The sequence below is a fragment of the Ascaphus truei genome, chromosome 7 (assembly GCF_040206685.1).
Source record: "Ascaphus truei isolate aAscTru1 chromosome 7, aAscTru1.hap1, whole genome shotgun sequence".
Lineage (NCBI taxonomy): Eukaryota > Metazoa > Chordata > Amphibia > Anura > Ascaphidae > Ascaphus > Ascaphus truei.
The window spans coordinates 23,354,046-23,380,045 of record NC_134489.1 but is presented as its reverse complement, the minus strand read 5'-3'; the positions used below and the strand labels follow the sequence as shown (position 1 = coordinate 23,380,045).

At 51.7% G+C, this 26,000-nt stretch overlaps 1 protein-coding gene across 1 annotated transcript in view; it reads right to left on the bottom strand.

The window, feature by feature from the left end:
- Positions 1 to 22,058, bottom strand: part of ASB18 (ankyrin repeat and SOCS box containing 18) — a 35,659-nt gene extending 13,601 nt beyond the window's left edge. The window contains 2 exon segments of the mRNA XM_075609974.1: positions 19,773 to 20,060; positions 21,803 to 22,058. Coding sequence (XP_075466089.1) covers positions 19,773 to 20,060; positions 21,803 to 22,037 — 523 coding nt within the window. The 5' untranslated portion in view covers positions 22,038 to 22,058.
- Positions 22,059 to 26,000: the final 3,942 nt, after the last annotated feature.

Here is a 26,000-nt window from a genome sequence, read left to right as displayed (position 1 = left end):
CCCACCGCTAATATAAGTGCCTGTACCCCATTCCCACCGCTAATATAAGTGCCTGTACCCCATTCCCACCGCTAATATAAGTGCCGGCACCCCATTCCCACCGCTAATATAAGTGCCTGTACCCCATTCCCATCGCTAATATAAGTGCCTGTACCCCATTCCCACCGCTAATATAAGTGCCTGTACCCCATTCCCATCGCTAATATAAGTGCCTGTACCCCATTCCCACCGCTAATATAAGTGCCTGTACCCCATTCCCACCGCTAATATAAGTGCCTGTACCCCATTCCCATCGCTAATATAAGTGCCTGTACCCCATTCCCACCGCTAATATAAGTGCCTGTACCCCATTCCCACCGCTAATATAAGTGCCTGTACCCCATTCCCACCGCTAATATAAGTGCCTGTACCCCATTCCCACCGCTAATATATGTGCCTGTACCCCATTCCCACCGCTAATATATGTGCCTGTACCCCATTCCCACCGCTAATATATGTGCCTGTACCCCATTCCCACCGCTAATATATGTGCCTGTACCCCATTCCCACCGCTAATATATGTGCCTGTACCCCATTCCCACCGCTAATATAAGTGCCTGTACCCCATTCCCACCGCTAATATAAGTGCCTGTACCCCATTCCCACCGCTAATATAAGGGCCTGTACCCCATTCCCACCGCTAATATAAGTGCCTGTACCCCATTCCCACCGCTAATATATGTGCCTGTACCCCATTCCCACCGCTAATATATGTGCCTGTACCCCATTCCCACCGCTAATATAAGGGCCTGTACCCCATTCCCACCGCTAATATAAGTGCCTGTACCCCATTCCCACCGCTAATATAAGTGCCTGTACCCCATTCCCATCGCTAATATAAGTGCCGGCACCCCATTCCCACCGCTAATATAAGTGCCTGTACCCCGTTCCCACCGCTAATATAAGTGCCTGTACCCCATTCCCACCGCTAATATAAGTGCCTGTACCCCATTCCCACCGCTAATATAAGTGCCTGTACCCCATTCCCACCGCTAATATAAGTGCCTGTACCCCATTCCCACCGCTAATATAAATGCCGGCACCCCATTCCCACCGCTAATATAAGGGCCTGTACCCCATTCCCACCGCTAATATAAGTGCCGGCACCCCATTCCCACCGCTAATATAAGGGCCTGTACCCCATTCCCACCGCTAATATAAATGCCGGCACCCCATTCCCACCGCTAATATAAGGGCCTGTACCCCATTCCCATCGCTAATATAAGTGCCTGTACCCCATTCCCACCGCTAATATATGTGCCTGTACCCCATTCCCACCGCTAATATATGTGCCTGTACCCCATTCCCACCGCTAATATATGTGCCTGTACCCCATTCCCACCGCTAATATATGTGCCTGTACCCCATTCCCACCGCTAATATAAGGGCCTGTACCCCATTCCCACCGCTAATATAAGTGCCTGTACCCCATTCCCACCGCTAATATATGTGCCTGTACCCCATTCCCACCGCTAATATATGTGCCTGTACCCCATTCCCACCGCTAATATATGTGCCTGTACCCCATTCCCACCGCTAATATATGTGCCTGTACCCCATTCCCACCGCTAATATATGTGCCTGTACCCCATTCCCACCGCTAATATATGTGCCTGTACCCCATTCCCACCGCTAATATATGTGCCTGTACCCCATTCCCACCGCTAATATAAGTGCCTGTACCCCATTCCCACCGCTAATATAAGGGCCTGTACCCCATTCCCACCGCTAATATAAGTGCCTGTACCCCATTCCCACCGCTAATATATGTGCCTGTACCCCATTCCCACCGCTAATATAAGGGCCTGTACCCCATTCCCACCGCTAATATAAGTGCCTGTACCCCATTCCCACCGCTAATATAAGTGCCTGTACCCCATTCCCACCGCTAATATAAGTGCCTGTACCCCATTCCCACCGCTAATATAAGTGCCTGTACCCCATTCCCACCGCTAATATAAGTGCCTGTACCCCATTCCCACCGCTAATATAAGTGCCTGTACCCCGTTCCCACCGCTAATATAAGTGCCTGTACCCCGTTCCCATCGCTAATATAAGTGCCTGTACCCCATTCCCACCGCTAATATAAGGGCCTGTACCCCATTCCCACCGCTAATATAAGTGCCTGTACCCCATTCCCATCGCTAATATAAGGGCCTGTACCCCATTCCCACCGCTAATATAAATGCCTGTACCCCATTCCCACCGCTAATATAAGTGCCTGTACCCCATTCCCACCGCTAATATAAGTGCCTGTACCCCATTCCCACCGCTAATATAAGTGCCTGTACCCCATTCCCACCGCTAATATAAGTGCCTGTACCCCATTCCCACCGCTAATATAAGTGCCGGCACCCCATTCCCATCGCTAATATAAGTGCCTGTACCCCATTCCCATCGCTAATATAAGTGCCTGTACCCCATTCCCACCGCTAATATAAGTGCCTGTACCCCATTCCCACCGCTAATATAAGTGCCTGTACCCCATTCCCATCGCTAATATAAGTGCCTGTACCCCATTCCCACCGCTAATATAAGTGCCTGTACCCCGTTCCCACCGCTAATATAAGTGCCTGTACCCCATTCCCACCGCTAATATAAGTGCCGGCACCCCATTCCCACCGCTAATATAAATGCCTGTACCCCATTCCCACCGCTAATATAAGTGCCTGTACCCCATTCCCACCGCTAATATAAGTGCCTGTACCCCATTCCCACCGCTAATATAAGTGCCTGTACCCCATTCCCACCGCTAATATAAGTGCCTGTACCCCATTCCCATCGCTAATATAAGTGCCTGTACCCCATTCCCACCGCTAATATAAGTGCCGGCACCCCATTCCCACCGCTAATATAAGTGCCTGTACCCCATTCCCACCGCTAATATAAGTGCCTGTACCCCATTCCCATCGCTAATATAAGTGCCTGCACCCCATTCCCACCGCTAATATAAGTGCCGGCACCCCATTCCCACCGCTAATATAAGTGCCTGTACCCCATTCCCACCGCTAATATAAGTGCCTGTACCCCATTCCCACCGCTAATATAAGTGCCTCTACCCCGTTCCCACCGCTAATATAAGTGCCTGTACCCCATTCCCACCGCTAATATAAGTGCCTGTACCCCATTCCCACCGCTAATATAAGTGCCTGTACCCCATTCCCACCGCTAATATAAGTGCCGGCACCCCATTCCCACCGCTAATATAAGTGCCTGTACCCCATTCCCACCGCTAATATAAGGGCCTGTACCCCATTCCCACCGCTAATATAAGTGCCTGTACCCCATTCCCACCGCTAATATAAGTGCCTGTACCCCATTCCCACCGCTAATATAAGTGCCTGTACCCCATTCCCACCGCTAATATAAGGGCCTGTACCCCGTTCCCACCGCTAATATAAGTGCCTGTACCCCATTCCCATCGCTAATATAAGTGCCGGCACCCCATTCCCACCGCTAATATAAGTGCCTGTACCCCATTCCCACCGCTAATATAAGTGCCTGTACCCCATTCCCACCGCTAATATAAGTGCCTGTACCCCATTCCCACCGTTAATATAAGTGCCTGTACCCCATTCCCACCGCTAATATAAGGGCCTGTACCCCATTCCCACCGCTAATATAAGGGCCTGTACCCCATTCCCACCGCTAATATAAGTGCCTGTACCCCATTCCCACCGTTAATATAAGTGCCGGCACCCCATTCCCACCGCTAATATAAGTGCCTGTACCCCATTCCCACCGCTAATATAAGTGCCTGTACCCCATTCCCACCGCTAATATAAGTGCCTGTACCCCATTCCCACCGTTAATATAAGTGCCTGTACCCCATTCCCACCACTAATATAAGTGCCTGTACCCCATTCCCATCGCTAATATAAGTGCCTGTACCCCATTCCCACCGTTAATATAAGTGCCTGTACCCCATTCCCACCACTAATATAAGTGCCGGCACCCCATTCCCATCGCTAATATAAGTGCCTGTACCCCATTCCCACCGCTAATATAAGTGCCTGTACCCCATTCCCACCGCTAATATAAGTGCCTGTACCCCATTCCCACCGCTAATATAAGTGCCTGTACCCCATTCCCATCGCTAATATAAGTGCCTGTACCCCATTCCCACCGCTAATATAAGTGCCTGTACCCCATTCCCACCGCTAATATAAGTGCCTGTACCCCATTCCCACCGCTAATATAAGTGCCTGTACCCCATTCCCACCGCTAATATAAGTGCCTGTACCCCATTCCCACCGCTAATATAAGGGCCTGTACCCCATTCCCACCGCTAATATAAGTGCCTGTACCCCATTCCCACCGCTAATATAAGTGCCTGTACCCGATTCCCACCGCTAATATAAGGGCCTGTACCCTATTCCCACCGCTAATATAAGGGCCTGTACCCCATTCCCACCGCTAATATAAGTGCCTGTACCCCATTCCCACCGCTAATATAAGTGCCTGTACCCCATTCCCACCGCTAATATAAGTGCCTGTACCCCATTCCCACCGCTAATATAAGGGCCTGTACCCCATTCCCACCGCTAATATAAGGGCCTGTACCCCATTCCCACCGCTAATATAAGTGCCTGTACCCCATTCCCACCGCTAATATAAGTGCCTGTACCCCATTCCCACCGCTAATATAAGTGCCTGTACCCCATTCCCACCGCTAATATAAGTGCCTGTACCCCATTCCCACCGCTAATATAAGTGCCTGTACCCCATTCCCACCGCTAATATAAGTGCCTGTACCCCATTCCCACCGCTAATATAAATGCCGGTACCCCATTCCCACCGCTAATATAAGTGCCGGCACCCCATTCCCACCGCTAATATAAGTGCCTGTGTACCCCATTCCCACCGCTAATATAAGTGCCTGTGTACCCCATTCCCACCGCTAATATAAGTGCCTGTGTACCCCATTCCCATCGCTAATATAAGTGCCTGTACCCCATTCCCACCGCTAATATAAGTGCCTGTACCCCATTCCCACCGCTAATATAAGTGCCTGTACCCCATTCCCACCGCTAATATAAGTGCCTGTACCCCATTCCCACCGCTAATATAAGTGCCTGTACCCCATTCCCACCGCTAATATAAGTGCCTGTACCCCATTCCCACCGCTAATATAAGGGCCTGTACCCCATTCCCACCGCTAATATAAGTGCCTGTACCCCATTCCCACCGCTAATATAAGTGTCTGTACCCCATTCCCACCGCTAATATAAGTGCCTGTGTACCCCATTCCCACCGCTAATATAAGTGCCTGTGTACCCCATTCCCACCGCTAATATAAGTGCCTGTGTACCCCATTCCCACCGCTAATATAAGTGCCTGTGTACCCCATTCCCATCGCTAATATAAGTGCCTGTACCCCATTCCCACCGCTAATATAAGTGCCTGTGTACCCCATTCCCACCGCTAATATAAGTGCCTGTACCCCATTCCCACCGCTAATATAAGTGCCTGTACCCCATTCCCACCGCTAATATAAGTGCCTGTACCCCATTCCCACCGCTAATATAAGTGCCTGTACCCCATTCCCCCCCATTCCCACGCTAATATAAGTGCCGGTACCCCATTCCCACCGTTAATATAAGTGCCTGTACCCCATTCCCACCGCTAATATAAGTGCCGGTACCCCATTCCCACCGTTAATATAAGTGCCTGTACCCCGTTCCCACCGCTAATATAAGTGCCGGTGTACCCCATTCCCACCGCTAATATAAGTGCCTGTACCCCATTCCCACCGCTAATATAAGTGCCTGTACCCCATTCCCACCGCTAATATAAGTGCCTGTACCCCATTCCCACCGCTAATATAAGTGCCGGCACCCCATTCCCACCGCTAATATAAGTGCCGGTACCCCATTCCCACCGTTAATATAAGTGCCTGTACCCCATTCCCACCGCTAATATAAGTGCCTGTACCCCATTCCCACCGCTAATATAAGTGCCTGTACCCCGTTCCCACCGCTAATATAAGTGCGGTGTACCCCGTTCCCACCGCTAATATAAGTGCCTGTACCCGATTCCCACCGCTAATATAAGGGCCTGTACCCTATTCCCACCGCTAATATAAGGGCCTGTACCCCATTCCCACCGCTAATATAAGTGCCTGTACCCCATTCCCACCGCTAATATAAGTGCCTGTACCCCATTCCCACCGCTAATATAAGTGCCTGTACCCCATTCCCACCGCTAATATAAGTGCCTGTACCCCATTCCCACCGCTAATATAAGGGCCTGTACCCCGTTCCCACCGCTAATATAAGTGCCTGTACCCCATTCCCACCGTTAATATAAGTGCCTGTACCCCGTTCCCACCGCTAATATAAGTGCCGGTGTACCCCATTCCCACCGCTAATATAAGTGCCTGTACCCCATTCCCACCGCTAATATAAGTGCCTGTACCCCATTCCACCGCTAATATAAGTGCCTGTACCCATTCCCACCGCTAATATAAGGGCCTGTACCCCGTTCCCACCGCTAATATAAGTGCCTGTACCCCATTCCCACCACTAATATAAGTGCCTGTACCCCATTCCCATCGCTAATATAAGTGCCTGTACCCCATTCCCACCGTTAATATAAGTGCCTGTACCCCATTCCCACCACTAATATAAGTGCCGGCACCCCATTCCCATCGCTAATATAAGTGCCTGTACCCCATTCCCACCGCTAATATAAGTGCCTGTACCCCATTCCCACCGCTAATATAAGTGCCTGTACCCCATTCCCACCGCTAATATAAGTGCCTGTACCCATTCCCATCGCTAATATAAGTGCCTGTACCCCATTCCCACCGCTAATATAAGTGCCTGTACCCCATTCCCACCGCTAATATAAGTGCCTGTACCCCATTCCCACCGCTAATATAAGTGCCTGTACCCCATTCCCACCGCTAATATAAGTGCCTGTACCCCATTCCCACCGCTAATATAAGGGCCTGTACCCCATTCCCACCGCTAATATAAGTGCCTGTACCCCATTCCACTGCTAATATAAGTGCCTGTACCCCATTCCCACCGCTAATATAAGGGCCTGTACCCCATTCCCACCTCTAATATAAGTGCCTGTACCCCATTCCCACCGCTAATATAAGTGCCTGTACCCCATTCCCACCGCTAATATAAGTGCCTGTACCCCATTCCCACCGCTAATATATGTGCCTGTACCCCATTCCCACCGCTAATATAAGGGCCTGTACCCCATTCCACCGCTAATATAAGTGCCTGTACCCCATTCCCACCGCTAATATAAGTGCCTGTACCCCATTCCCACCGCTAATATAAGTGCCTGTACCCCATTCCCACCGCTAATATAAGTGCCTGTACCCCATTCCCACCGCTAATATAAGTGCCTGTACCCCATTCCCACCGCTAATATAAGTGCCTGTACCCCATTCCCACCGCTAATATAAATGCCAGTACCCCATTCCCACCGCTAATATAAGTGCCGGCACCCCATTCCCACCGCTAATATAAGTGCCTGTGTACCCCATTCCCACCGCTAATATAAGTGCCTGTGTACCCCATTCCCACCGCTAATATAAGTGCCTGTGTACCCCATTCCCATCGCTAATATAAGTGCCTGTACCCCATTCCCACCGCTAATATAAGTGCCTGTACCCCATTCCCACCGCTAATATAAGTGCCTGTACCCCATTCCACCGCTAATATAAGTGCCTGTACCCCATTCCCACCGCTAATATAAGTGCCTGTACCCCATTCCCACCGCTAATATAAGTGCCTGTACCCATTCCCACCGCTAATATAAGGGCCTGTACCCCATTCCCACCGCTAATATAAGTGCCTGTACCCCATTCCCACCGCTAATATAAGTGCCTGTACCCCATTCCCACCGCTAATATAAGTGCCTGTACCCCATTCCCACCGCTAATATAAGTGCCTGTGTACCCCATTCCCACCGCTAATATATGTGCCTGTACCCCATTCCCACCGCTAATATAAGTGCCTGTGTACCCCATTCCCACCGCTAATATAAGTGCCTGTGTACCCCATTCCCACCGCTAATATAAGTGCCTGTGTACCCCATTCCCATCGCTAATATAAGTGCCTGTACCCCATTCCCACCGCTAATATAAGTGCCTGTACCCCATTCCCACCGCTAATATAAGTGCCTGTACCCCATTCCCACCGCTAATATAAGTGCCTGTACCCCATTCCCACCGCTAATATAAGTGCCTGTACCCCATTCCCACCGCTAATATAAGTGCCTGTACCCCATTCCCACCGCTAATATAAGTGCCGGTACCCCATTCCCACCGTTAATATAAGTGCCTGTACCCCATTCCCACCGCTAATATAAGTGCCGGTACCCCATTCCCACCGTTAATATAAGTGCCTGTACCCCATTCCCACCGCTAATATAAGTGCCTGTACCCCATTCCCACCACTAATATAAGTGCCTGTACCCCATTCCCACCGCTAATATAAGTGCCGGCACCCCATTCCCACCGCTAATATAAGTGCCGGCACCCCATTCCCACCGCTAATATAAGTGCCTGTACCCCATTCCCACCGCTAATATAAGTGCCTGTACCCCATTCCCACCGCTAATATAAGTGCCTGTACCCCATTCCCATCGCTAATATAAGTGCCTGTACCCCATTCCCACCGCTAATATAAGTGCCTGTACCCCGTTCCCACCGCTAATATAAGTGCCTGTACCCATTCCCACCGCTAATATAAGTGCATGTACCCCGTTCCCACCGCTAATATAAGTGCCTGTACCCCATTCCCACCGCTAATATAAGTGCCTGTACCCCATTCCCACCGCTAAAATAAATGCCGGCACCCCATTCCCACCGCTAATATAAGTGCCTGTACCCCATTCCCACCGCTAATATAAGTGCCTGTACCCCGTTCCCACCGCTAATATATGTGCCTGTACCCCGTTCCCACCGCTAATATAAGTGCCGGCACCCCGTTCCCACCGCTAATATAAGTGCCTGTACCCCATTCCCACCGCTAATATAAGGGCCTGTACCCCATTCCCACCGCTAATATAAGGGCCTGTACCCCATTCCCACCGCTAATATAAGTGCCTGTACCCCATTCCCACCGCTAATATAAGTGCCTGTACCCCGTTCCCACCGCTAATATAAGTGCCGGTGTACCCCGTTCCCACCGCTAATATAAGTGCCTGTACCCGATTCCCACCGCTAATATAAGTGCCTGTACCCCATTCCCACCGCTAATATAAGGGCCTGTACCCCGTTCCCACCGCTAATATAAGTGCCTGTACCCCATTCCCACCGTTAATATAAGTGCCTGTACCCCGTTCCCACCGCTAATATAAGTGCCGGTGTACCCCATTCCCACCGCTAATATAAGTGCCTGTACCCCATTCCCACCGCTAATATAAGTGCCTGTACCCCATTCCACCGCTAATATAAGTGCCTGTACCCATTCCCACCGCTAATATAAGGGCCTGTACCCCGTTCCCACCGCTAATATAAGTGCCTGTACCCCATTCCCACCACTAATATAAGTGCCTGTACCCCATTCCCATCGCTAATATAAGTGCCTGTACCCCATTCCCACCGTTAATATAAGTGCCTGTACCCATTCCCACCACTAATATAAGTGCCGGCACCCCATTCCCATCGCTAATATAAGTGCCTGTACCCATTCCCACCGCTAATATAAGTGCCTGTACCCCATTCCCACCGCTAATATAAGTGCCTGTACCCCATTCCCACCGCTAATATAAGTGCCTGTACCCCATTCCCATCGCTAATATAAGTGCCTGTACCCCATTCCCACCGCTAATATAAGTGCCTGTACCCCATTCCCACCGCTAATATAAGTGCCTGTACCCCATTCCCACCGCTAATATAAGTGCCTGTACCCCATTCCCACGCTAATATAAGTGCCTGTACCCCATTCCCACCGCTAATATAAGGGCCTGTACCCCATTCCCACCGCTAATATAAGTGCCTGTACCCCATTCCCACTGCTAATATAAGTGCCTGTACCCCATTCCCACCGCTAATATAAGGGCCTGTACCCCATTCCCACCTCTAATATAAGTGCCTGTACCCATTCCCACCGCTAATATAAGTGCCTGTACCCCATTCCCACCGCTAATATAAGTGCCTGTACCCCATTCCCACCGCTAATATAAGTGCCTGTACCCCATTCCCACCGCTAATATAAGGGCCTGTACCCCATTCCCACCGCTAATATAAGTGCCTGTACCCCATTCCCACCGCTAATATAAGTGCCGGTACCCCATTCCCACCGTTAATATAAGTGCCTGTACCCCGTTCCCACCGCTAATATAAGTGCCGGTGTACCCCATTCCCACCGCTAATATAAGTGCCTGTACCCCATTCCCACCGCTAATATAAGTGCCTGTACCCCATTCCCACCGCTAATATAAGTGCCTGTACCCATTCCCACCGCTAATATAAGTGCCGGCACCCCATTCCCACCGCTAATATAAGTGCCGGTACCCCATTCCCACCGTTAATATAAGTGCCTGTACCCCATTCCCACCGCTAATATAAGTGCCTGTACCCCATTCCCACCGCTAATATAAGTGCCTGTACCCCGTTCCCACCGCTAATATAAGTGCCGGTGTACCCCATTCCCACCGCTAATATAAGTGCCTGTACCCGATTCCCACCGCTAATATAAGGGCCTGTACCCTATTCCCACCGCTAATATAAGGGCCTGTACCCCATTCCCACCGCTAATATAAGTGCCTGTACCCCATTCCCACCGCTAATATAAGTGCCTGTACCCCATTCCCACCGCTAATATAAGTGCCTGTACCCCATTCCCACCGCTAATATAAGTGCCTGTACCCCATTCCCACCGCTAATATAAGTGCCTGTACCCCATTCCCACCGCTAATATAAGGGCCTGTACCCCGTTCCCACCGCTAATATAAGTGCCTGTACCCCATTCCCACCGTTAATATAAGTGCCTGTACCCCGTTCCCACCGCTAATATAAGTGCCGGTGTACCCCATTCCCACCGCTAATATAAGTGCCTGTACCCCATTCCCACCGCTAATATAAGTGCCTGTACCCCATTCCCACCGCTAATATAAGTGCCTGTACCCCATTCCCACCGCTAATATAAGGGCCTGTACCCCGTTCCCACCGCTAATATAAGTGCCTGTACCCCATTCCCACCACTAATATAAGTGCCTGTACCCCATTCCCATCGCTAATATAAGTGCCTGTACCCCATTCCCACCGTTAATATAAGTGCCTGTACCCCATTCCCACCACTAATATAAGTGCCGGCACCCCATTCCCATCGCTAATATAAGTGCCTGTACCCCATTCCCACCGCTAATATAAGTGCCTGTACCCATTCCCACGCTAATATAAGTGCCTGTACCCCATTCCCACCGCTAATATAAGTGCCTGTACCCCATTCCCATCGCTAATATAAGTGCCTGTACCCCATTCCCACCGCTAATATAAGTGCCTGTACCCCATTCCCACCGCTAATATAAGTGCCTGTACCCATTCCCACCGCTAATATAAGTGCCTGTACCCCATTCCCACCGCTAATATAAGTGCCTGTACCCCATTCCACCGCTAATATAAGGGCCTGTACCCCATTCCCACCGCTAATATAAGTGCCTGTACCCCATTCCCACCGCTAATATAAGTGCCTGTACCCCATTCCCACCGCTAATATAAGGGCCTGTACCCCATTCCCACCTCTAATATAAGTGCCTGTACCCCATTCCCACCGCTAATATAAGTGCCTGTACCCCATTCCCACCGCTAATATAAGTGCCTGTACCCCATTCCCACCGCTAATATATGTGCCTGTACCCCATTCCACCGCTAATATAAGGGCCTGTACCCCATTCCCACCGCTAATATAAGTGCCTGTACCCATTCCCACCGCTAATATAAGTGCCTGTACCCCATTCCCACCGCTAATATAAGTGCCTGTACCCCATTCCCACCGCTAATATAAGTGCCTGTACCCCATTCCCACCGCTAATATAAGTGCCTGTACCCCATTCCCACCGCTAATATAAGTGCCTGTACCCCATTCCCACCGCTAATATAAATGCCAGTACCCCATTCCCACCGCTAATATAAGTGCCGGCACCCCATTCCCACCGCTAATATAAGTGCCTGTGTACCCCATTCCCACCGCTAATATAAGTGCCTGTGTACCCCATTCCCACCGCTAATATAAGTGCCTGTGTACCCCATTCCCATCGCTAATATAAGTGCCTGTACCCCATTCCCACCGCTAATATAAGTGCCTGTACCCCATTCCCACCGCTAATATAAGTGCCTGTACCCCATTCCCACCGCTAATATAAGTGCCTGTACCCCATTCCCACCGCTAATATAAGTGCCTGTACCCCATTCCCACCGCTAATATAAGTGCCTGTACCCCATTCCCACCGCTAATATAAGGGCCTGTACCCCATTCCCACCGCTAATATAAGTGCCTGTACCCCATTCCCACCGCTAATATAAGTGCCTGTACCCCATTCCCACCGCTAATATAAGTGCCTGTACCCCATTCCCACCGCTAATATAAGTGCCTGTGTACCCCATTCCCACCGCTAATATATGTGCCTGTACCCCATTCCCACCGCTAATATAAGTGCCTGTGTACCCCATTCCCACCGCTAATATAAGTGCCTGTGTACCCCATTCCCACCGCTAATATAAGTGCCTGTGTACCCCATTCCCATCGCTAATATAAGTGCCTGTACCCCATTCCCACCGCTAATATAAGTGCCTGTACCCCATTCCCACCGCTAATATAAGTGCCTGTACCCCATTCCCACCGCTAATATAAGTGCCTGTACCCCATTCCCACCGCTAATATAAGTGCCTGTACCCCATTCCCACCGCTAATATAAGTGCCTGTACCCCATTCCCACCGCTAATATAAGTGCCGGTACCCCATTCCCACCGTTAATATAAGTGCCTGTACCCCATTCCCACCGCTAATATAAGTGCCGGTACCCCATTCCCACCGTTAATATAAGTGCCTGTACCCCATTCCCACCGCTAATATAAGTGCCTGTACCCCATTCCCACCACTAATATAAGTGCCTGTACCCCATTCCCACCGCTAATATAAGTGCCGGCACCCCATTCCCACCGCTAATATAAGTGCCGGCACCCCATTCCCACCGCTAATATAAGTGCCTGTACCCCATTCCCACCGCTAATATAAGTGCCTGTACCCCATTCCCACCGCTAATATAAGTGCCTGTACCCCATTCCCATCGCTAATATAAGTGCCTGTACCCCATTCCCACCGCTAATATAAGTGCCTGTACCCCGTTCCCACCGCTAATATAAGTGCCTGTACCCCATTCCCACCGCTAATATAAGTGCATGTACCCCGTTCCCACCGCTAATATAAGTGCCTGTACCCCATTCCCACCGCTAATATAAGTGCCTGTACCCCATTCCCACCGCTAAAATAAATGCCGGCACCCCATTCCCACCGCTAATATAAGTGCCTGTACCCCATTCCCACCGCTAATATAAGTGCCTGTACCCCGTTCCCACCGCTAATATATGTGCCTGTACCCCGTTCCCACCGCTAATATAAGTGCCGGCACCCCGTTCCCACCGCTAATATAAGTGCCTGTACCCCATTCCCACCGCTAATATAAGGGCCTGTACCCCATTCCCACCGCTAATATAAGGGCCTGTACCCCATTCCCACCGCTAATATAAGTGCCTGTACCCCATTCCCACCGCTAATATAAGTGCCTGTACCCCGTTCCCACCGCTAATATAAGTGCCGGTGTACCCCGTTCCCACCGCTAATATAAGTGCCTGTACCCGATTCCCACCGCTAATATAAGTGCCTGTACCCCATTCCCACCGCTAATATAAGGGCCTGTACCCCGTTCCCACCGCTAATATAAGTGCCTGTACCCCATTCCCACCGTTAATATAAGTGCCTGTACCCCGTTCCCACCGCTAATATAAGTGCCGTGTACCCCATTCCCACCGCTAATATAAGTGCCTGTACCCCATTCCCACCGCTAATATAAGTGCCTGTACCCCATTCCCACCGCTAATATAAGTGCCTGTACCCCATTCCCACCGCTAATATAAGTGCCTGTACCCCGTTCCCACCGCTAATATAAGTGCCTGTACCCCATTCCCACCGCTAATATAAGTGCCTGTACCCCATTCCCACCGCTAATATAAGTGCCTGTACCCCATTCCCACCGATAATATAAGTGCCTGTACCCCATTCCCACCAGCTAATATAAGTGCCTGTACCCCATTCCCACCGCTAATATAAGTGCCTGTACCCCATTCCCACCGCTAATATAAGTGCCTGTACCCCATTCCCACCGCTAATATAAGTGCCTGTACCCCATTCCCACCGCTAATATAAGTGCCTGTACCCCATTCCCACCGCTAATATAAGTGCCTGTACCCCATTCCCACCGCTAATATAAGTGCCTGTACCCCATTCCCACCGCTAATATAAGTGCCTGTACCCCATTCCCACCGCTAATATAAGTGCCTGTACCCCATTCCCACCGCTAATATAAGTGCCTGTACCCCATTCCCACCGCTAATATAAGTGCCTGTACCCCATTCCCACCGCTAATATAAGTGCCTGTACCCCATTCCCACCGCTAATATAAGTGCCTGTACCCCATTCCCACCTCTAATATAAGTGCCTGTACCCCATTCCCACCGCTAATATAAGTGCCTGTACCCCATTCCCACCGCTAATATAAGTGCCTGTACCCCATTCCCACCGCTATAATATAAGTGCCTGTACCCCATTCCCACCGCTAATATAAGTGCCTGTACCCCATTCCCACCGCTAATATAAGGGCCTGTACCCCATTCCCACCGCTAATATAAGTGCCTGTACCCCATTCCCACCGCTAATATAAGTGCCTGTACCCCATTCCCACCGCTAATATAAGTGCCTGTACCCCATTCCCACCGCTAATATAAGTGCCTGTACCCCATTCCCACCGCTAATATAAGTGCCTGTACCCCATTCCCACCGCTAATATAAGTGCCTGTACCCCATTCCCACCGCTAATATAAATGCCAGTACCCCATTCCCACCGCTAATATAAGTGCCGGCACCCCATTCCCACCGCTAATATAAGTGCCTGTGTACCCCATTCCCACCGCTAATATAAGTGCCTGTGTACCCCATTCCCACCGCTAATATAAGTGCCTGTGTACCCCATTCCCATCGCTAATATAAGTGCCTGTACCCCATTCCCACCGCTAATATAAGTGCCTGTACCCCATTCCCACCGCTAATATAAGTGCCTGTACCCCATTCCCACCGCTAATATAAGTGCCTGTACCCCATTCCCACCGCTAATATAAGTGCCTGTACCCCATTCCCACCGCTAATATAAGTGCCTGTACCCCATTCCCACCGCTAATATAAGGGCCTGTACCCCATTCCCACCGCTAATATAAGTGCCTGTACCCCATTCCCACCGCTAATATAAGTGCCTGTACCCCATTCCCACCGCTAATATAAGTGCCTGTACCCCATTCCCACCGCTAATATAAGTGCCTGTGTACCCCATTCCCACCGCTAATATATGTGCCTGTACCCCATTCCCACCGCTAATATAAGTGCCTGTGTACCCCATTCCCACCGCTAATATAAGTGCCTGTGTACCCCATTCCCACCGCTAATATAAGTGCCTGTGTACCCCATTCCCATCGCTAATATAAGTGCCTGTACCCCATTCCCACCGCTAATATAAGTGCCTGTACCCCATTCCCACCGCTAATATAAGTGCCTGTACCCCATTCCCACCGCTAATATAAGTGCCTGTACCCCATTCCCACCGCTAATATAAGTGCCTGTACCCCATTCCCACCGCTAATATAAGTGCCTGTACCCCATTCCCACCGCTAATATAAGTGCCGGTACCCCATTCCCACCGTTAATATAAGTGCCTGTACCCCATTCCCACCGCTAATATAAGTGCCGGTACCCCATTCCCACCGTTAATATAAGTGCCTGTACCCCATTCCCACCGCTAATATAAGTGCCTGTACCCCATTCCCACCACTAATATAAGTGCCTGTACCCCATTCCCACCGCTAATATAAGTGCCGGCACCCCATTCCCACCGCTAATATAAGTGCCGGCACCCCATTCCCACCGCTAATATAAGTGCCTGTACCCCATTCCCACCGCTAATATAAGTGCCTGTACCCCATTCCCACCGCTAATATAAGTGCCTGTACCCCATTCCCATCGCTAATATAAGTGCCTGTACCCCATTCCCACCGCTAATATAAGTGCCTGTACCCCGTTCCCACCGCTAATATAAGTGCCTGTACCCCATTCCCACCGCTAATATAAGTGCATGTACCCCGTTCCCACCGCTAATATAAGTGCCTGTACCCCATTCCCACCGCTAATATAAGTGCCTGTACCCCATTCCCACCGCTAAAATAAATGCCGGCACCCCATTCCCACCGCTAATATAAGTGCCTGTACCCCATTCCCACCGCTAATATAAGTGCCTGTACCCCGTTCCCACCGCTAATATATGTGCCTGTACCCCGTTCCCACCGCTAATATAAGTGCCGGCACCCCATTCCCACCGCTAATATAAGTGCCTGTACCCCATTCCCACCGCTAATATAAGGGCCTGTACCCCATTCCCACCGCTAATATAAGGGCCTGTACCCCATTCCCACCGCTAATATAAGTGCCTGTACCCCATTCCCACCGCTAATATAAGTGCCTGTACCCAATTCCCACCGCTAATATAAGTGCCTGTACCCCATTCCCACCGCTAATATAAGTGCCTGTACCCCATTCCCACCGCTAATATAAGTGCCTGTACCCCATTCCCACCGCTAATATAAGTGCCTGTACCCCATTCCCACCGCTAATATAAGGGCCTGTACCCCATTCCCACCGCTAATATAAGGGCCTGTACCCCATTCCCACCGCTAATATAAGTGCCTGTACCCCATTCCCACCGCTAATATAAGTGCCTGTACCCCAATCCCACCGCTAATATAAGGGCCTGTACCCCAATCCCACCGCTAATATAAGGGCCTGTACCCCATTCCCACCGCTAATATAAGTGCCTGTACCCCATTCCCACCGCTAATATAAGTGCCTGTACCCCATTCCCACCGCTAATATAAGGGCCTGTACCCCATTCCCACCGCTAATATAAGGGCCTGTACCCCATTCCCACCGCTAATATAAGTGCCTGTACCCCGTTCCCACCGCTAATATAAGTGCCTGTACCCCAATCCCACCGCTAATATAAGTGCCTGTACCCCATTCCCACCGCTAATATAAGTGCCGGTGTACCCCGTTCCCACCGCTAATATAAGTGCCTGTACCCCATTCCCACCGCTAATATAAGTGCCTGTACCCCATTCCCACCGCTAATATAAGTGCCTGTACCCCATTCCCACCGCTAATATAAGTGCCTGTACCCCATTCCCACCGCTAATATAAGTGCCTGTACCCCATTCCCACCGCTAATATAAGTGCCTGTACCCCATTCCCACCGCTAATATAAGTGCCTGTACCCCATTCCCACCGCTAATATAAGTGCCTGTACCCCATTCCCACCGTTAATATAAGTGCCTGTACCCCATTCCCACCGCTAATATATGTGCCTGTACCCCATTCCCACCGTTAATATAAGTGCCGGTGTACCCCGTTCCCACCGCTAATATAAGTGCCTGTACCCCATTCCCACCGCTAATATAAGTGCCTGTACCCCATTCCCACCGCTAATATAAGTGCCTGTACCCCATTCCCACCGCTAATATAAGTGCCTGTACCCCATTCCCACCGCTAATATAAGTGCCTGTACCCCATTCCCACCGCTAATATAAGTGCCTGTACCCCATTCCCACCGCTAATATATGTGCCTGTACCCCATTCCCACCGCTAATATAAGTGCCTGTACCCCATTCCCACCGCTAATATAAGTGCCTGTACCCCATTCCCACCGCTAATATAAGTGCCTGTACCCCATTCCCACCGCTAATATAAGTGCCTGTACCCCATTCCCACCGCTAATATAAGTGCCTGTACCCCATTCCCACCGCTAATATAAGTGCCTGTACCCCATTCCCACCGCTAATATAAGTGCCTGTACCCCATTCCCACCGCTAATATAAGTGCCTGTACCCCATTCCCACCGCTAATATAAGTGCCTGTACCCCATTCCCACCGTTAATATAAGTGCCGGCACCCCATTCCCACCGCTAATATAAGTGCCTGTACCCCATTCCCACCGCTAATATAAGTGCCTGTACCCCATTCCCATCGCTAATATAAGTGCCTGTACCCCATTCCCACCGCTAATATAAGTGCCTGTACCCCATTCCCACCGCTAATATAAGTGCCTGTACCCCATTCCCACCGCTAATATAAGTGCCGGCACCCCATTCCCACCGCTAATATAAGGGCCTGTACCCCATTCCCACCGCTAATATAAGGGCCTGTACCCCATTCCCACCGCTAATATAAGTGCCGGTGTACCCCGTTCCCACCGCTAATATAAGTGCCGGTGTACCCCGTTCCCACCGCTAATATAAGTGCCTGTACCCCATTCCCACCGCTAATATAAGTGCCTGTACCCCATTCCCACCGCTAATATAAGTGCCTGTACCCCATTCCCACCGCTAATATAAGTGCCGGCACCCCATTCCCACCGCTAATATAAGTGCCTGTACCCCAATCCCACCGCTAATATAAGTGCCTGTACCCCGTTCCCACCGCTAATATAAGTGCCTGTACCCCGTTCCAACCGCTAATATAAGTGCCTGTGTACCCCATTCCCACCGCTAATATAAGTGCGGGAGAGGGGGGACGCTGCGGGAGAGAGGGGGGACGCTGCGGGAGAGAGGGGGGACGCTGCGGGAGAGAGGGGACGCTGCGGGAGAGAGAGGAGACTGCGGGAGAGAGGGGGGACCCTGCAGGAGAGAGGGGGGGACCCTGCAGGAGAGCGGGGGGGACCCTGCAGGAGAGCGGGGGGGACCCTGCAGGAGAGAGGGGGGGACCCTGCGGGAGAAAGGGGGGGACCCTGCAGGAGAGAGGGGGGGACCCTGCGGGAGAGAGGGGGGACGCTGCGGGAGAGAGGGAGGATGCTGCGGGAGAGAGGGGAGAAAGGGGGGGGACGCTACTGGAGAGGGGGGACGCTTCGGGAGAGAGGGGGGATGCTGCGGGAGAGAGGGGGGGACCCTGCAGGAGAGCGGGGGGGACCCTGCAGGAGAGAGGGGGGGACCCTGCGGGAGAGAGGGGGGACGCTGCGGGAGAGAGGGAGGATGCTGCGGGAGAGAGGGGAGAAAGGGGGGGACGCTACTGGAGAGAGGGGGGACGCTTCGGGAGAGAGGGGGGATGCTGCGGGAGAGAGGGGGGGACGCTGCGGGAGAGAGGGGGAGAGTGGGGGACGCTGCAGTAGAGAGGGGGGAGAGGAGGACGCTGTGGGAGAGAGGGGGGGATGACCCTGCAGGAGAGAGGGGGGACGGTGCAGGAGAGAGGGGGGACGCTGCGGGAGAGAGGGGGGGACACCCTGCTGGAGAGAGGGGGGACGCTGCGGGAGAGAGGGGGGACGCTGCGGGAGAGAGGGGGGAGTTATCTATGAAAGTGGATGAGCAGAAAATTCAAATGTAATTCCGTGGCAGATAATGAGCAGAGCAGTCAGCAAAGTGGGATTTTATGTGCAGAGTACCACTGCTTTTTAATGACACCCTATACTGTGCCTGTACCGTAATGAGCTGCGGGTGTCACAGAGGTGCAGGGGTGTGACCCCGTCAGTGCTCAGCTGGTTGGGGTTGGCACCGTGTTCCAGGAGCAGTTGGACGCAGTCCCCGTGCCCCCCAGCACAGGCCTCGTGCAGGGGAGAGCGCCCCCCGGGGGCAGCGCGGGGGTCTGCACGTCGATGCAGGAGGTAACGCACACACTCTGTGTGCCCCCGGGCACATGTGATGCACAGGGGGGAGGTGAGCTCCTGCGTGTACTCCAGGGTCCACAGACCTGTGGGGAGAGAGACAGACAGACTGAGAGAACGAGAGAGAGAGGGAGAGGGAGAGAGAGAGAGAGAGAGAGAGAGAGAAGAAAAAGAGGGAAGAGACATAACGGACTGTAAGGTGTCTCACGGGCTAGCACTGCTTAGTAAATCAGGGCCTTTAAGCGGAATTCTAATAAAAGCGGATGTTTTCAGACAAAAATGACTATTGAGTTGAATTTTCACTGGAAAATGTCCGGTACGGCGGCTTTAACGTATTTATAGAATGACCCCCTTTATCTGCTAGAGAGAAAGAGAGCCGTGAGACAGTATGAAAGGGAAAGAGAGACAGTGAGGTCTGAGAGACAGTCTGGGGGAGCAGTAGTAGTTTGAAGCTGTGGGCAGGGTGACAAGGCCAGATTTACAGAGAGACTGCAGAGTACACACAACGCAATGTTATCCTAATGCTACACTAGTCACACGAGATTATATTGTTACACTATAAATATCCCATCTTATCTCATCATTCATCCAGCGCCCTGTGCTGATCCAGCCCCGAGCACCCCAAACACACACACACACTGCTCTGTCACTACATCTCCCTCCCACCTTGACACAGCGCCCTGTGCTGATCCAGCGCTGAGCCCCCCAAACACACACACACACCGCTCTGTCACTACATCTCCCTCCCACCCTGACACAGCGCCCTGTGCTGATCCAGCCCCGAGCCCCCCAAACACACACACACACCGCTCTGTCACTACATCTCCCTCCCACCCTGACACAGCGCCCTGTGCTGATCCAGCCCCGAGCCCCCCAAACACACACACCGCTCTGTCACTACATCTCCCTCCCACCCTGACACAGCGCCCTGTGCTGATCCAGCGCTGAGCCCCCCAAACACACACCGCTCTGTCACTACATCTCCCTCCCACCCTGACACAGCGCCCTGTGCTGATCCAGCGCTGAGCCCCCCAAACACACACACACACTGCTCTGTCACTACATCTCCCTCCCACCCTGACACAGCGCCCTGTGCTGATCCAGCGCTGAGCCCCCCAAACACACACACACACCGCTCTGTCACTACATCTCCCTCCCACCCTGACACAGCGCCCTGTGCTGATCCAGCGCTGAGCCCCCCAAACACACACACACACTGCTCTGTCACTACATCTCCCTCCCACCCTGACACAGCGCCCTGTGCTGATCCAGCGCTGAGCCCCCCAAACACACACACTGCTCTGTCACTACATCTCCCTCCTGCCCTGACACAGCGCCCTGTACTGATCCAGCGCTGAGCCCCCCAAACACACACACTGCTCTGTCACTGCATCTCCCTCCCACCCTGACACAGCGCCCTGTGCTGATCCAGCGCTGAGCCCCCCAAACACACACACCGCTCTGTCACTGCATCTCCCTCCCGCCCTGACACAGCGCCCTGTGCTGATCCAGCCCCGAGCCCCCCAAACACACACACACTGCTCTGTCACTACATCTCCCTCCCGCCCTGACACAGTCTCCTCTGCTATTCCAGCCCCGAGCCCCCCAAACACACGCACTGCTCTGTCACTGCATCTCCCTCCTGCCCTGTCACTGCATCTCCCTCCTGCCCTGACAGCTCTCTGCTATTCCTGTTCTGAGCCCCTCACTCACAGCTCTGTCACTGCCAATCACTCACTCTGTTATTTCGGCACTACCCTCCTTCCACCCCCCACACCCCTCTTCAGACACACATAAGGCACTTCCACTCCAACAATACTCCAAGTACCTGCCAGGCCGAACCTAGCACTGGTCTGTGCCTGATACCCCATCTCCTGCCCCCGGACCTCGAACACGGTGTTTGCGTGTCTGGCCCCCAGCAGCTGGACGAGGTCCAGGTCCCCAGTCTCCAGCGCAGCGAGGAATATGTCCCCTGGCCCCGCTGTGCCCCCCTGCGGCCCCTGTGCTGTGCATTCCTGAAGGACCTGCAGCTTATGCATAACTCTGCTCCTCACACTGTCCATCGGGGGACCAGGCTGCACACACTCCCCACTCACACAGCCCTGCTACCTGCTGTGTATTTATAGGGCAGTGTGTGATGGGGGCGTGATAACTGTGCCAAGGGACTGGGGGTCACATGCAGCCAACACAAAGCTTGTGCTGAAGCGTTTTGCATGATGCCCATTCCTGCATTGTATATAAACAGTTCATTGTGAACAATACATAACTATATACCCTACATTGCGTATATATATATATATATATATATATATATATATATATAATACTTAGTTGTTATGGTGCGTAAAAAGGTGACAAAAACCCAAAAACCCTCCTTTCTTTACCCACCATAACTTTACTAAGTGTGGTGAAACCTATCCTAAGCTTCATTTTTGCATAGCCAGTATAACCAACCCCACACTTAGGAGACCCATTAAGGTCGAAACTGTCTGTGGGTGGGTTTACTGGCTATGCATCTTAACCCAGGCTGTGCTCCAAAGCTGTGAAATGCAGCAAGCTTAAGCTTATAGGGGACCATGTCATATGGTTTTGAAACAAAATGTGGCATTGTGTGCTCATTTGCATGTCATTTCCCAGAATCCCTTGCTGCAGTGAAAGTGCTGGGTGATAATGGTGAGAGGCGGGGTTGCCTACCTGTCTAAGGCTGCGCTTATAGTGCCTGGCGACTGAGACGCGACGTCACTCCAAAACAAATAAATTGAATCCGTCGCATGCGCTTATAGTAAGCGCGACGGAGCGACCCAAAATGTTGCAGCCGGTTACATTTTATTTTTTTAGAGACAGTCGCCACATGTGTCTGTCTCTAAACCAATCACAGAGCGCTGCCCTCCTCCTTGGTGATGTCACTGGCCTTTTCGCCTGCGACATCGCTTAAAACTAAAGTTTAACTTACGCCAGTGGCGACCACACACACACACACACACACACACACACACACACAACTTGGTATCAAACAATAAAACTATATCTGTTGTCAGATTGAGGTAATATTTCCATTGTCCATCACAAGTCAGTATCAAGCTACTGTTTGCATCTGCGTGCTATTTGGGGGTCGGGGTGGGTTATGTTGAGCTACAGAAGGAGTTGCACAAGATACGTATTATAAGGGTCTGAGTGTTGTATTCTCTCTGGGCGGCTATTCTTCTTGCTTCACAAAAATCCCTCAGGTGTAGAATGGTGTAAACTTCTCATGTAAAGAGATCCCCTGAAGTCCCCGTGCTGAGCTACCCCCAAGGCACCCGCAGGGGGTCACCAATCACAGATTATTTGGGGCAGAAACCAATCTACGTGAAAACGATGGGAGTTCTCTAGGATAAATCTGGTGTGGTTTTCTAATATTGTCCACGGGTCCTGCTTGCAGCACCACAAATAAATAGATAGACGATTGATGGATAGATGGATCGATAGATGGATGATCGATGGATAGATGGATGATCGATGGATAGATGATAGATAAGTATATATATATATATATCACATACCACTGTTCTGGCAGCTCCATCTCATCTCCTGTCCCTGGATCAGGATTAGGTCATTCACAATTTCTAAAGATTCTCTGAACAACATCACGATGCCCCCAATATCCCCCTCTGAGAAGCAGCGGAAAACAAACCCATCGCCCCATGTGCAGCCCGTCCTCACCATGGGGGCGCCAGCTGCAGTGCCAGCCTCCCCTATCCTGCCCCTTTGTGGTCTTGTGCGGTGACCACTGAGCATTTAGAGAGAGGAGCGTCCTGAGAAGGTACTGTATGGACACTCACAGCTGACACAAAGTTTTGTATGTCAGGGTATCAAGGGTAATCCAGCCAGCAGGGAGATTTGTGGCTTCCAATAGAGAGTGCAGTGGGAGGAGGCACAGTGTAGTGAGAGGAGACACAGTGCAGTAGGAGGAGGCACTGTGCAGTGGGAGGAGATGCTGTGCATAGGGAGGAGGCACTGTAAAGAGGGAGGAGGTGCAGTGTAGTGGGAGGAGGTGCAGTGCAGTGGGAGAAGGCACAGTGTAGTGGAAGGAGGTGCTGTGTAGTGAGAGGAGGTGCAGTGGGAGAGGTGCGGTGCAGTGGGAGGAGACACTGTGTAGTGAGAGGAGGTGCAGTGCAGTGGGAGAGGTGCTGTGCAGTGGGAGGAGGCGCTATGTAATGAGGAGGTGCTTTGTAATGAGAGGAGGTGCTGTGCAGTGGGAGGTGCTGTGCAGTGGGTGGTGGCACAGTGTAGTGGGAGGTGGTGCTGTGTAGTGGGAGGAGGTGCTGTGTAGTGGGAGGAGGCACTATGTAGTGGGAGGAGGCACTGTGTAGTGGCAGGAGGCGTGGTGTAAGTGTAGTGGGGGGAGGTGCTGTGTAGTGGGAAGAGGTGTTGTGTAGAGGCAGGAGGCGCTGTGTAGTGGGAGGTGCAGTGTAATTTCAGGAGGCATGGTGTAGAGGGAGGAGGTGTTGTGTAGTGGGAGGAGGCACAGTGTAGTGGGAGGAGGCACGGTGTAGTGAGAGGAGGCGCTGTGTAGTGAGAGGAGGCACAGTGTAGTGAGAGGAGGCGCGGTGTAGTGAGAGGAGGCGCTGTGTAGCGAGAGGAGGCGCGGTGTAGCGAGAGGAGGCGCGGTGTAGCGAGAGGAGGCGCGGTGTAGCGAGAGGAGGCTCGGTGTAGCGAGAGGAGGCGCGGTGTAGCGAGAGGAGGCGCGGTGTAGCGAGAGGAGGCACGGTATAGCGGGAGGAAGTGCGGTATTATGGGAGGAGGTGAGGTGTAGTGAGAGGAGGCGCGGTGTAGTGGGAGGAAGTGTGTTTGTAATGGAAGAAGGTCCTGTGTAATGGGAGGTGTTGTGTAATGGGAGAAGGTGCTGTGTAATGGGAGAAGGTGCTGTGTAATGGGAGGTGTTGTGTAATGGGAGAAGGTCCTGTGTAATGGGAGAAGGTGCTGTGTAATGGGAGAAGGTGCTGTGTAATGGGAGGTGTTGTGTAATGGGAGAAGGTCCTGTGTAATGGGAGAAGGTCCTGTGTAATGGGAGAAGGTGCTGTGTAATGGGAGAAGGTGCTGTGTAATGGGAGAAGGTGCTGTGTAATGGGAGAAGGTGCTGTGTAATGGGAGAAGGTCCTGTGTAATGGGAGAAGGTGCTGTGTAATGGGAGAAGGTGCTGTGTAATGGGAGAAGGTGCTGTGTAATGGGAGAAGGTGCTGTGTAATGGGAGAAGGTGCTGTGTAATGGGAGGTGTTGTGTAATGGGAGAAGGTGCTGTGTAATGGGAGAAGGTCCTGTGTAATGGGAGAAGGTGCTGTGTAATGGGAGAAGGTCCTGTGTAATGGGAGAAGGTGATGTGTAATGGGAGAAGGTCCTGTGTAATGGGAGAAGGTGCTGTGTAATGGGAGAAGGTGCTGTGTAATGGGAGAAGGTGCTGTGTAATGGGAGAAGGTGCTGTGTAATGGGAGAAGGTCCTGTGTAATGGGAGAAGGTCCTGTGTAATGGGAGAAGGTCCTGTGTAATGGGAGAAGGTCCTGTGTAATGGGAGAAGGTCCTGTGTAATGGGAGAAGGTGCTGTGTAATGGGAGAAGGTGCTGTGTAATGGGAGAAGGTGCTGTGTAATGGGAGAAGGTGCTGTGTAATGGGAGAAGGTCCTGTGTAATGGGAGAAGGTCCTGTGTAATGGGAGAAGGTGCTGTGTAGTGTTATAAGGTCCTGTGTAATGGGAGAAGGTGCTGTGTAGTGGTAGAAGGTCCTGTGTAATGGGAGAAGGTGCTGTGTAATGGGAGAAGGTGCTGTGTAATGGGAGAAGGTGCTGTGTAATGGGAGAAGGTGCTGTGTAGTGGGAGAAGGTCCTGTGTAATGGGAGAAGGTGCTGTGTAATGGGAGAAGGTGCTGTGTAATGGGAGAAGGTCCTGTGTAATGGGAGAAGGTCATGTGTAATGGGAGAAGGTGCTGTGTAATGGGAGAAGGTCCTGTGTAATGGGAGAAGGTGCTGTGTAATGGGAGAAGGTGCTGTGTAATG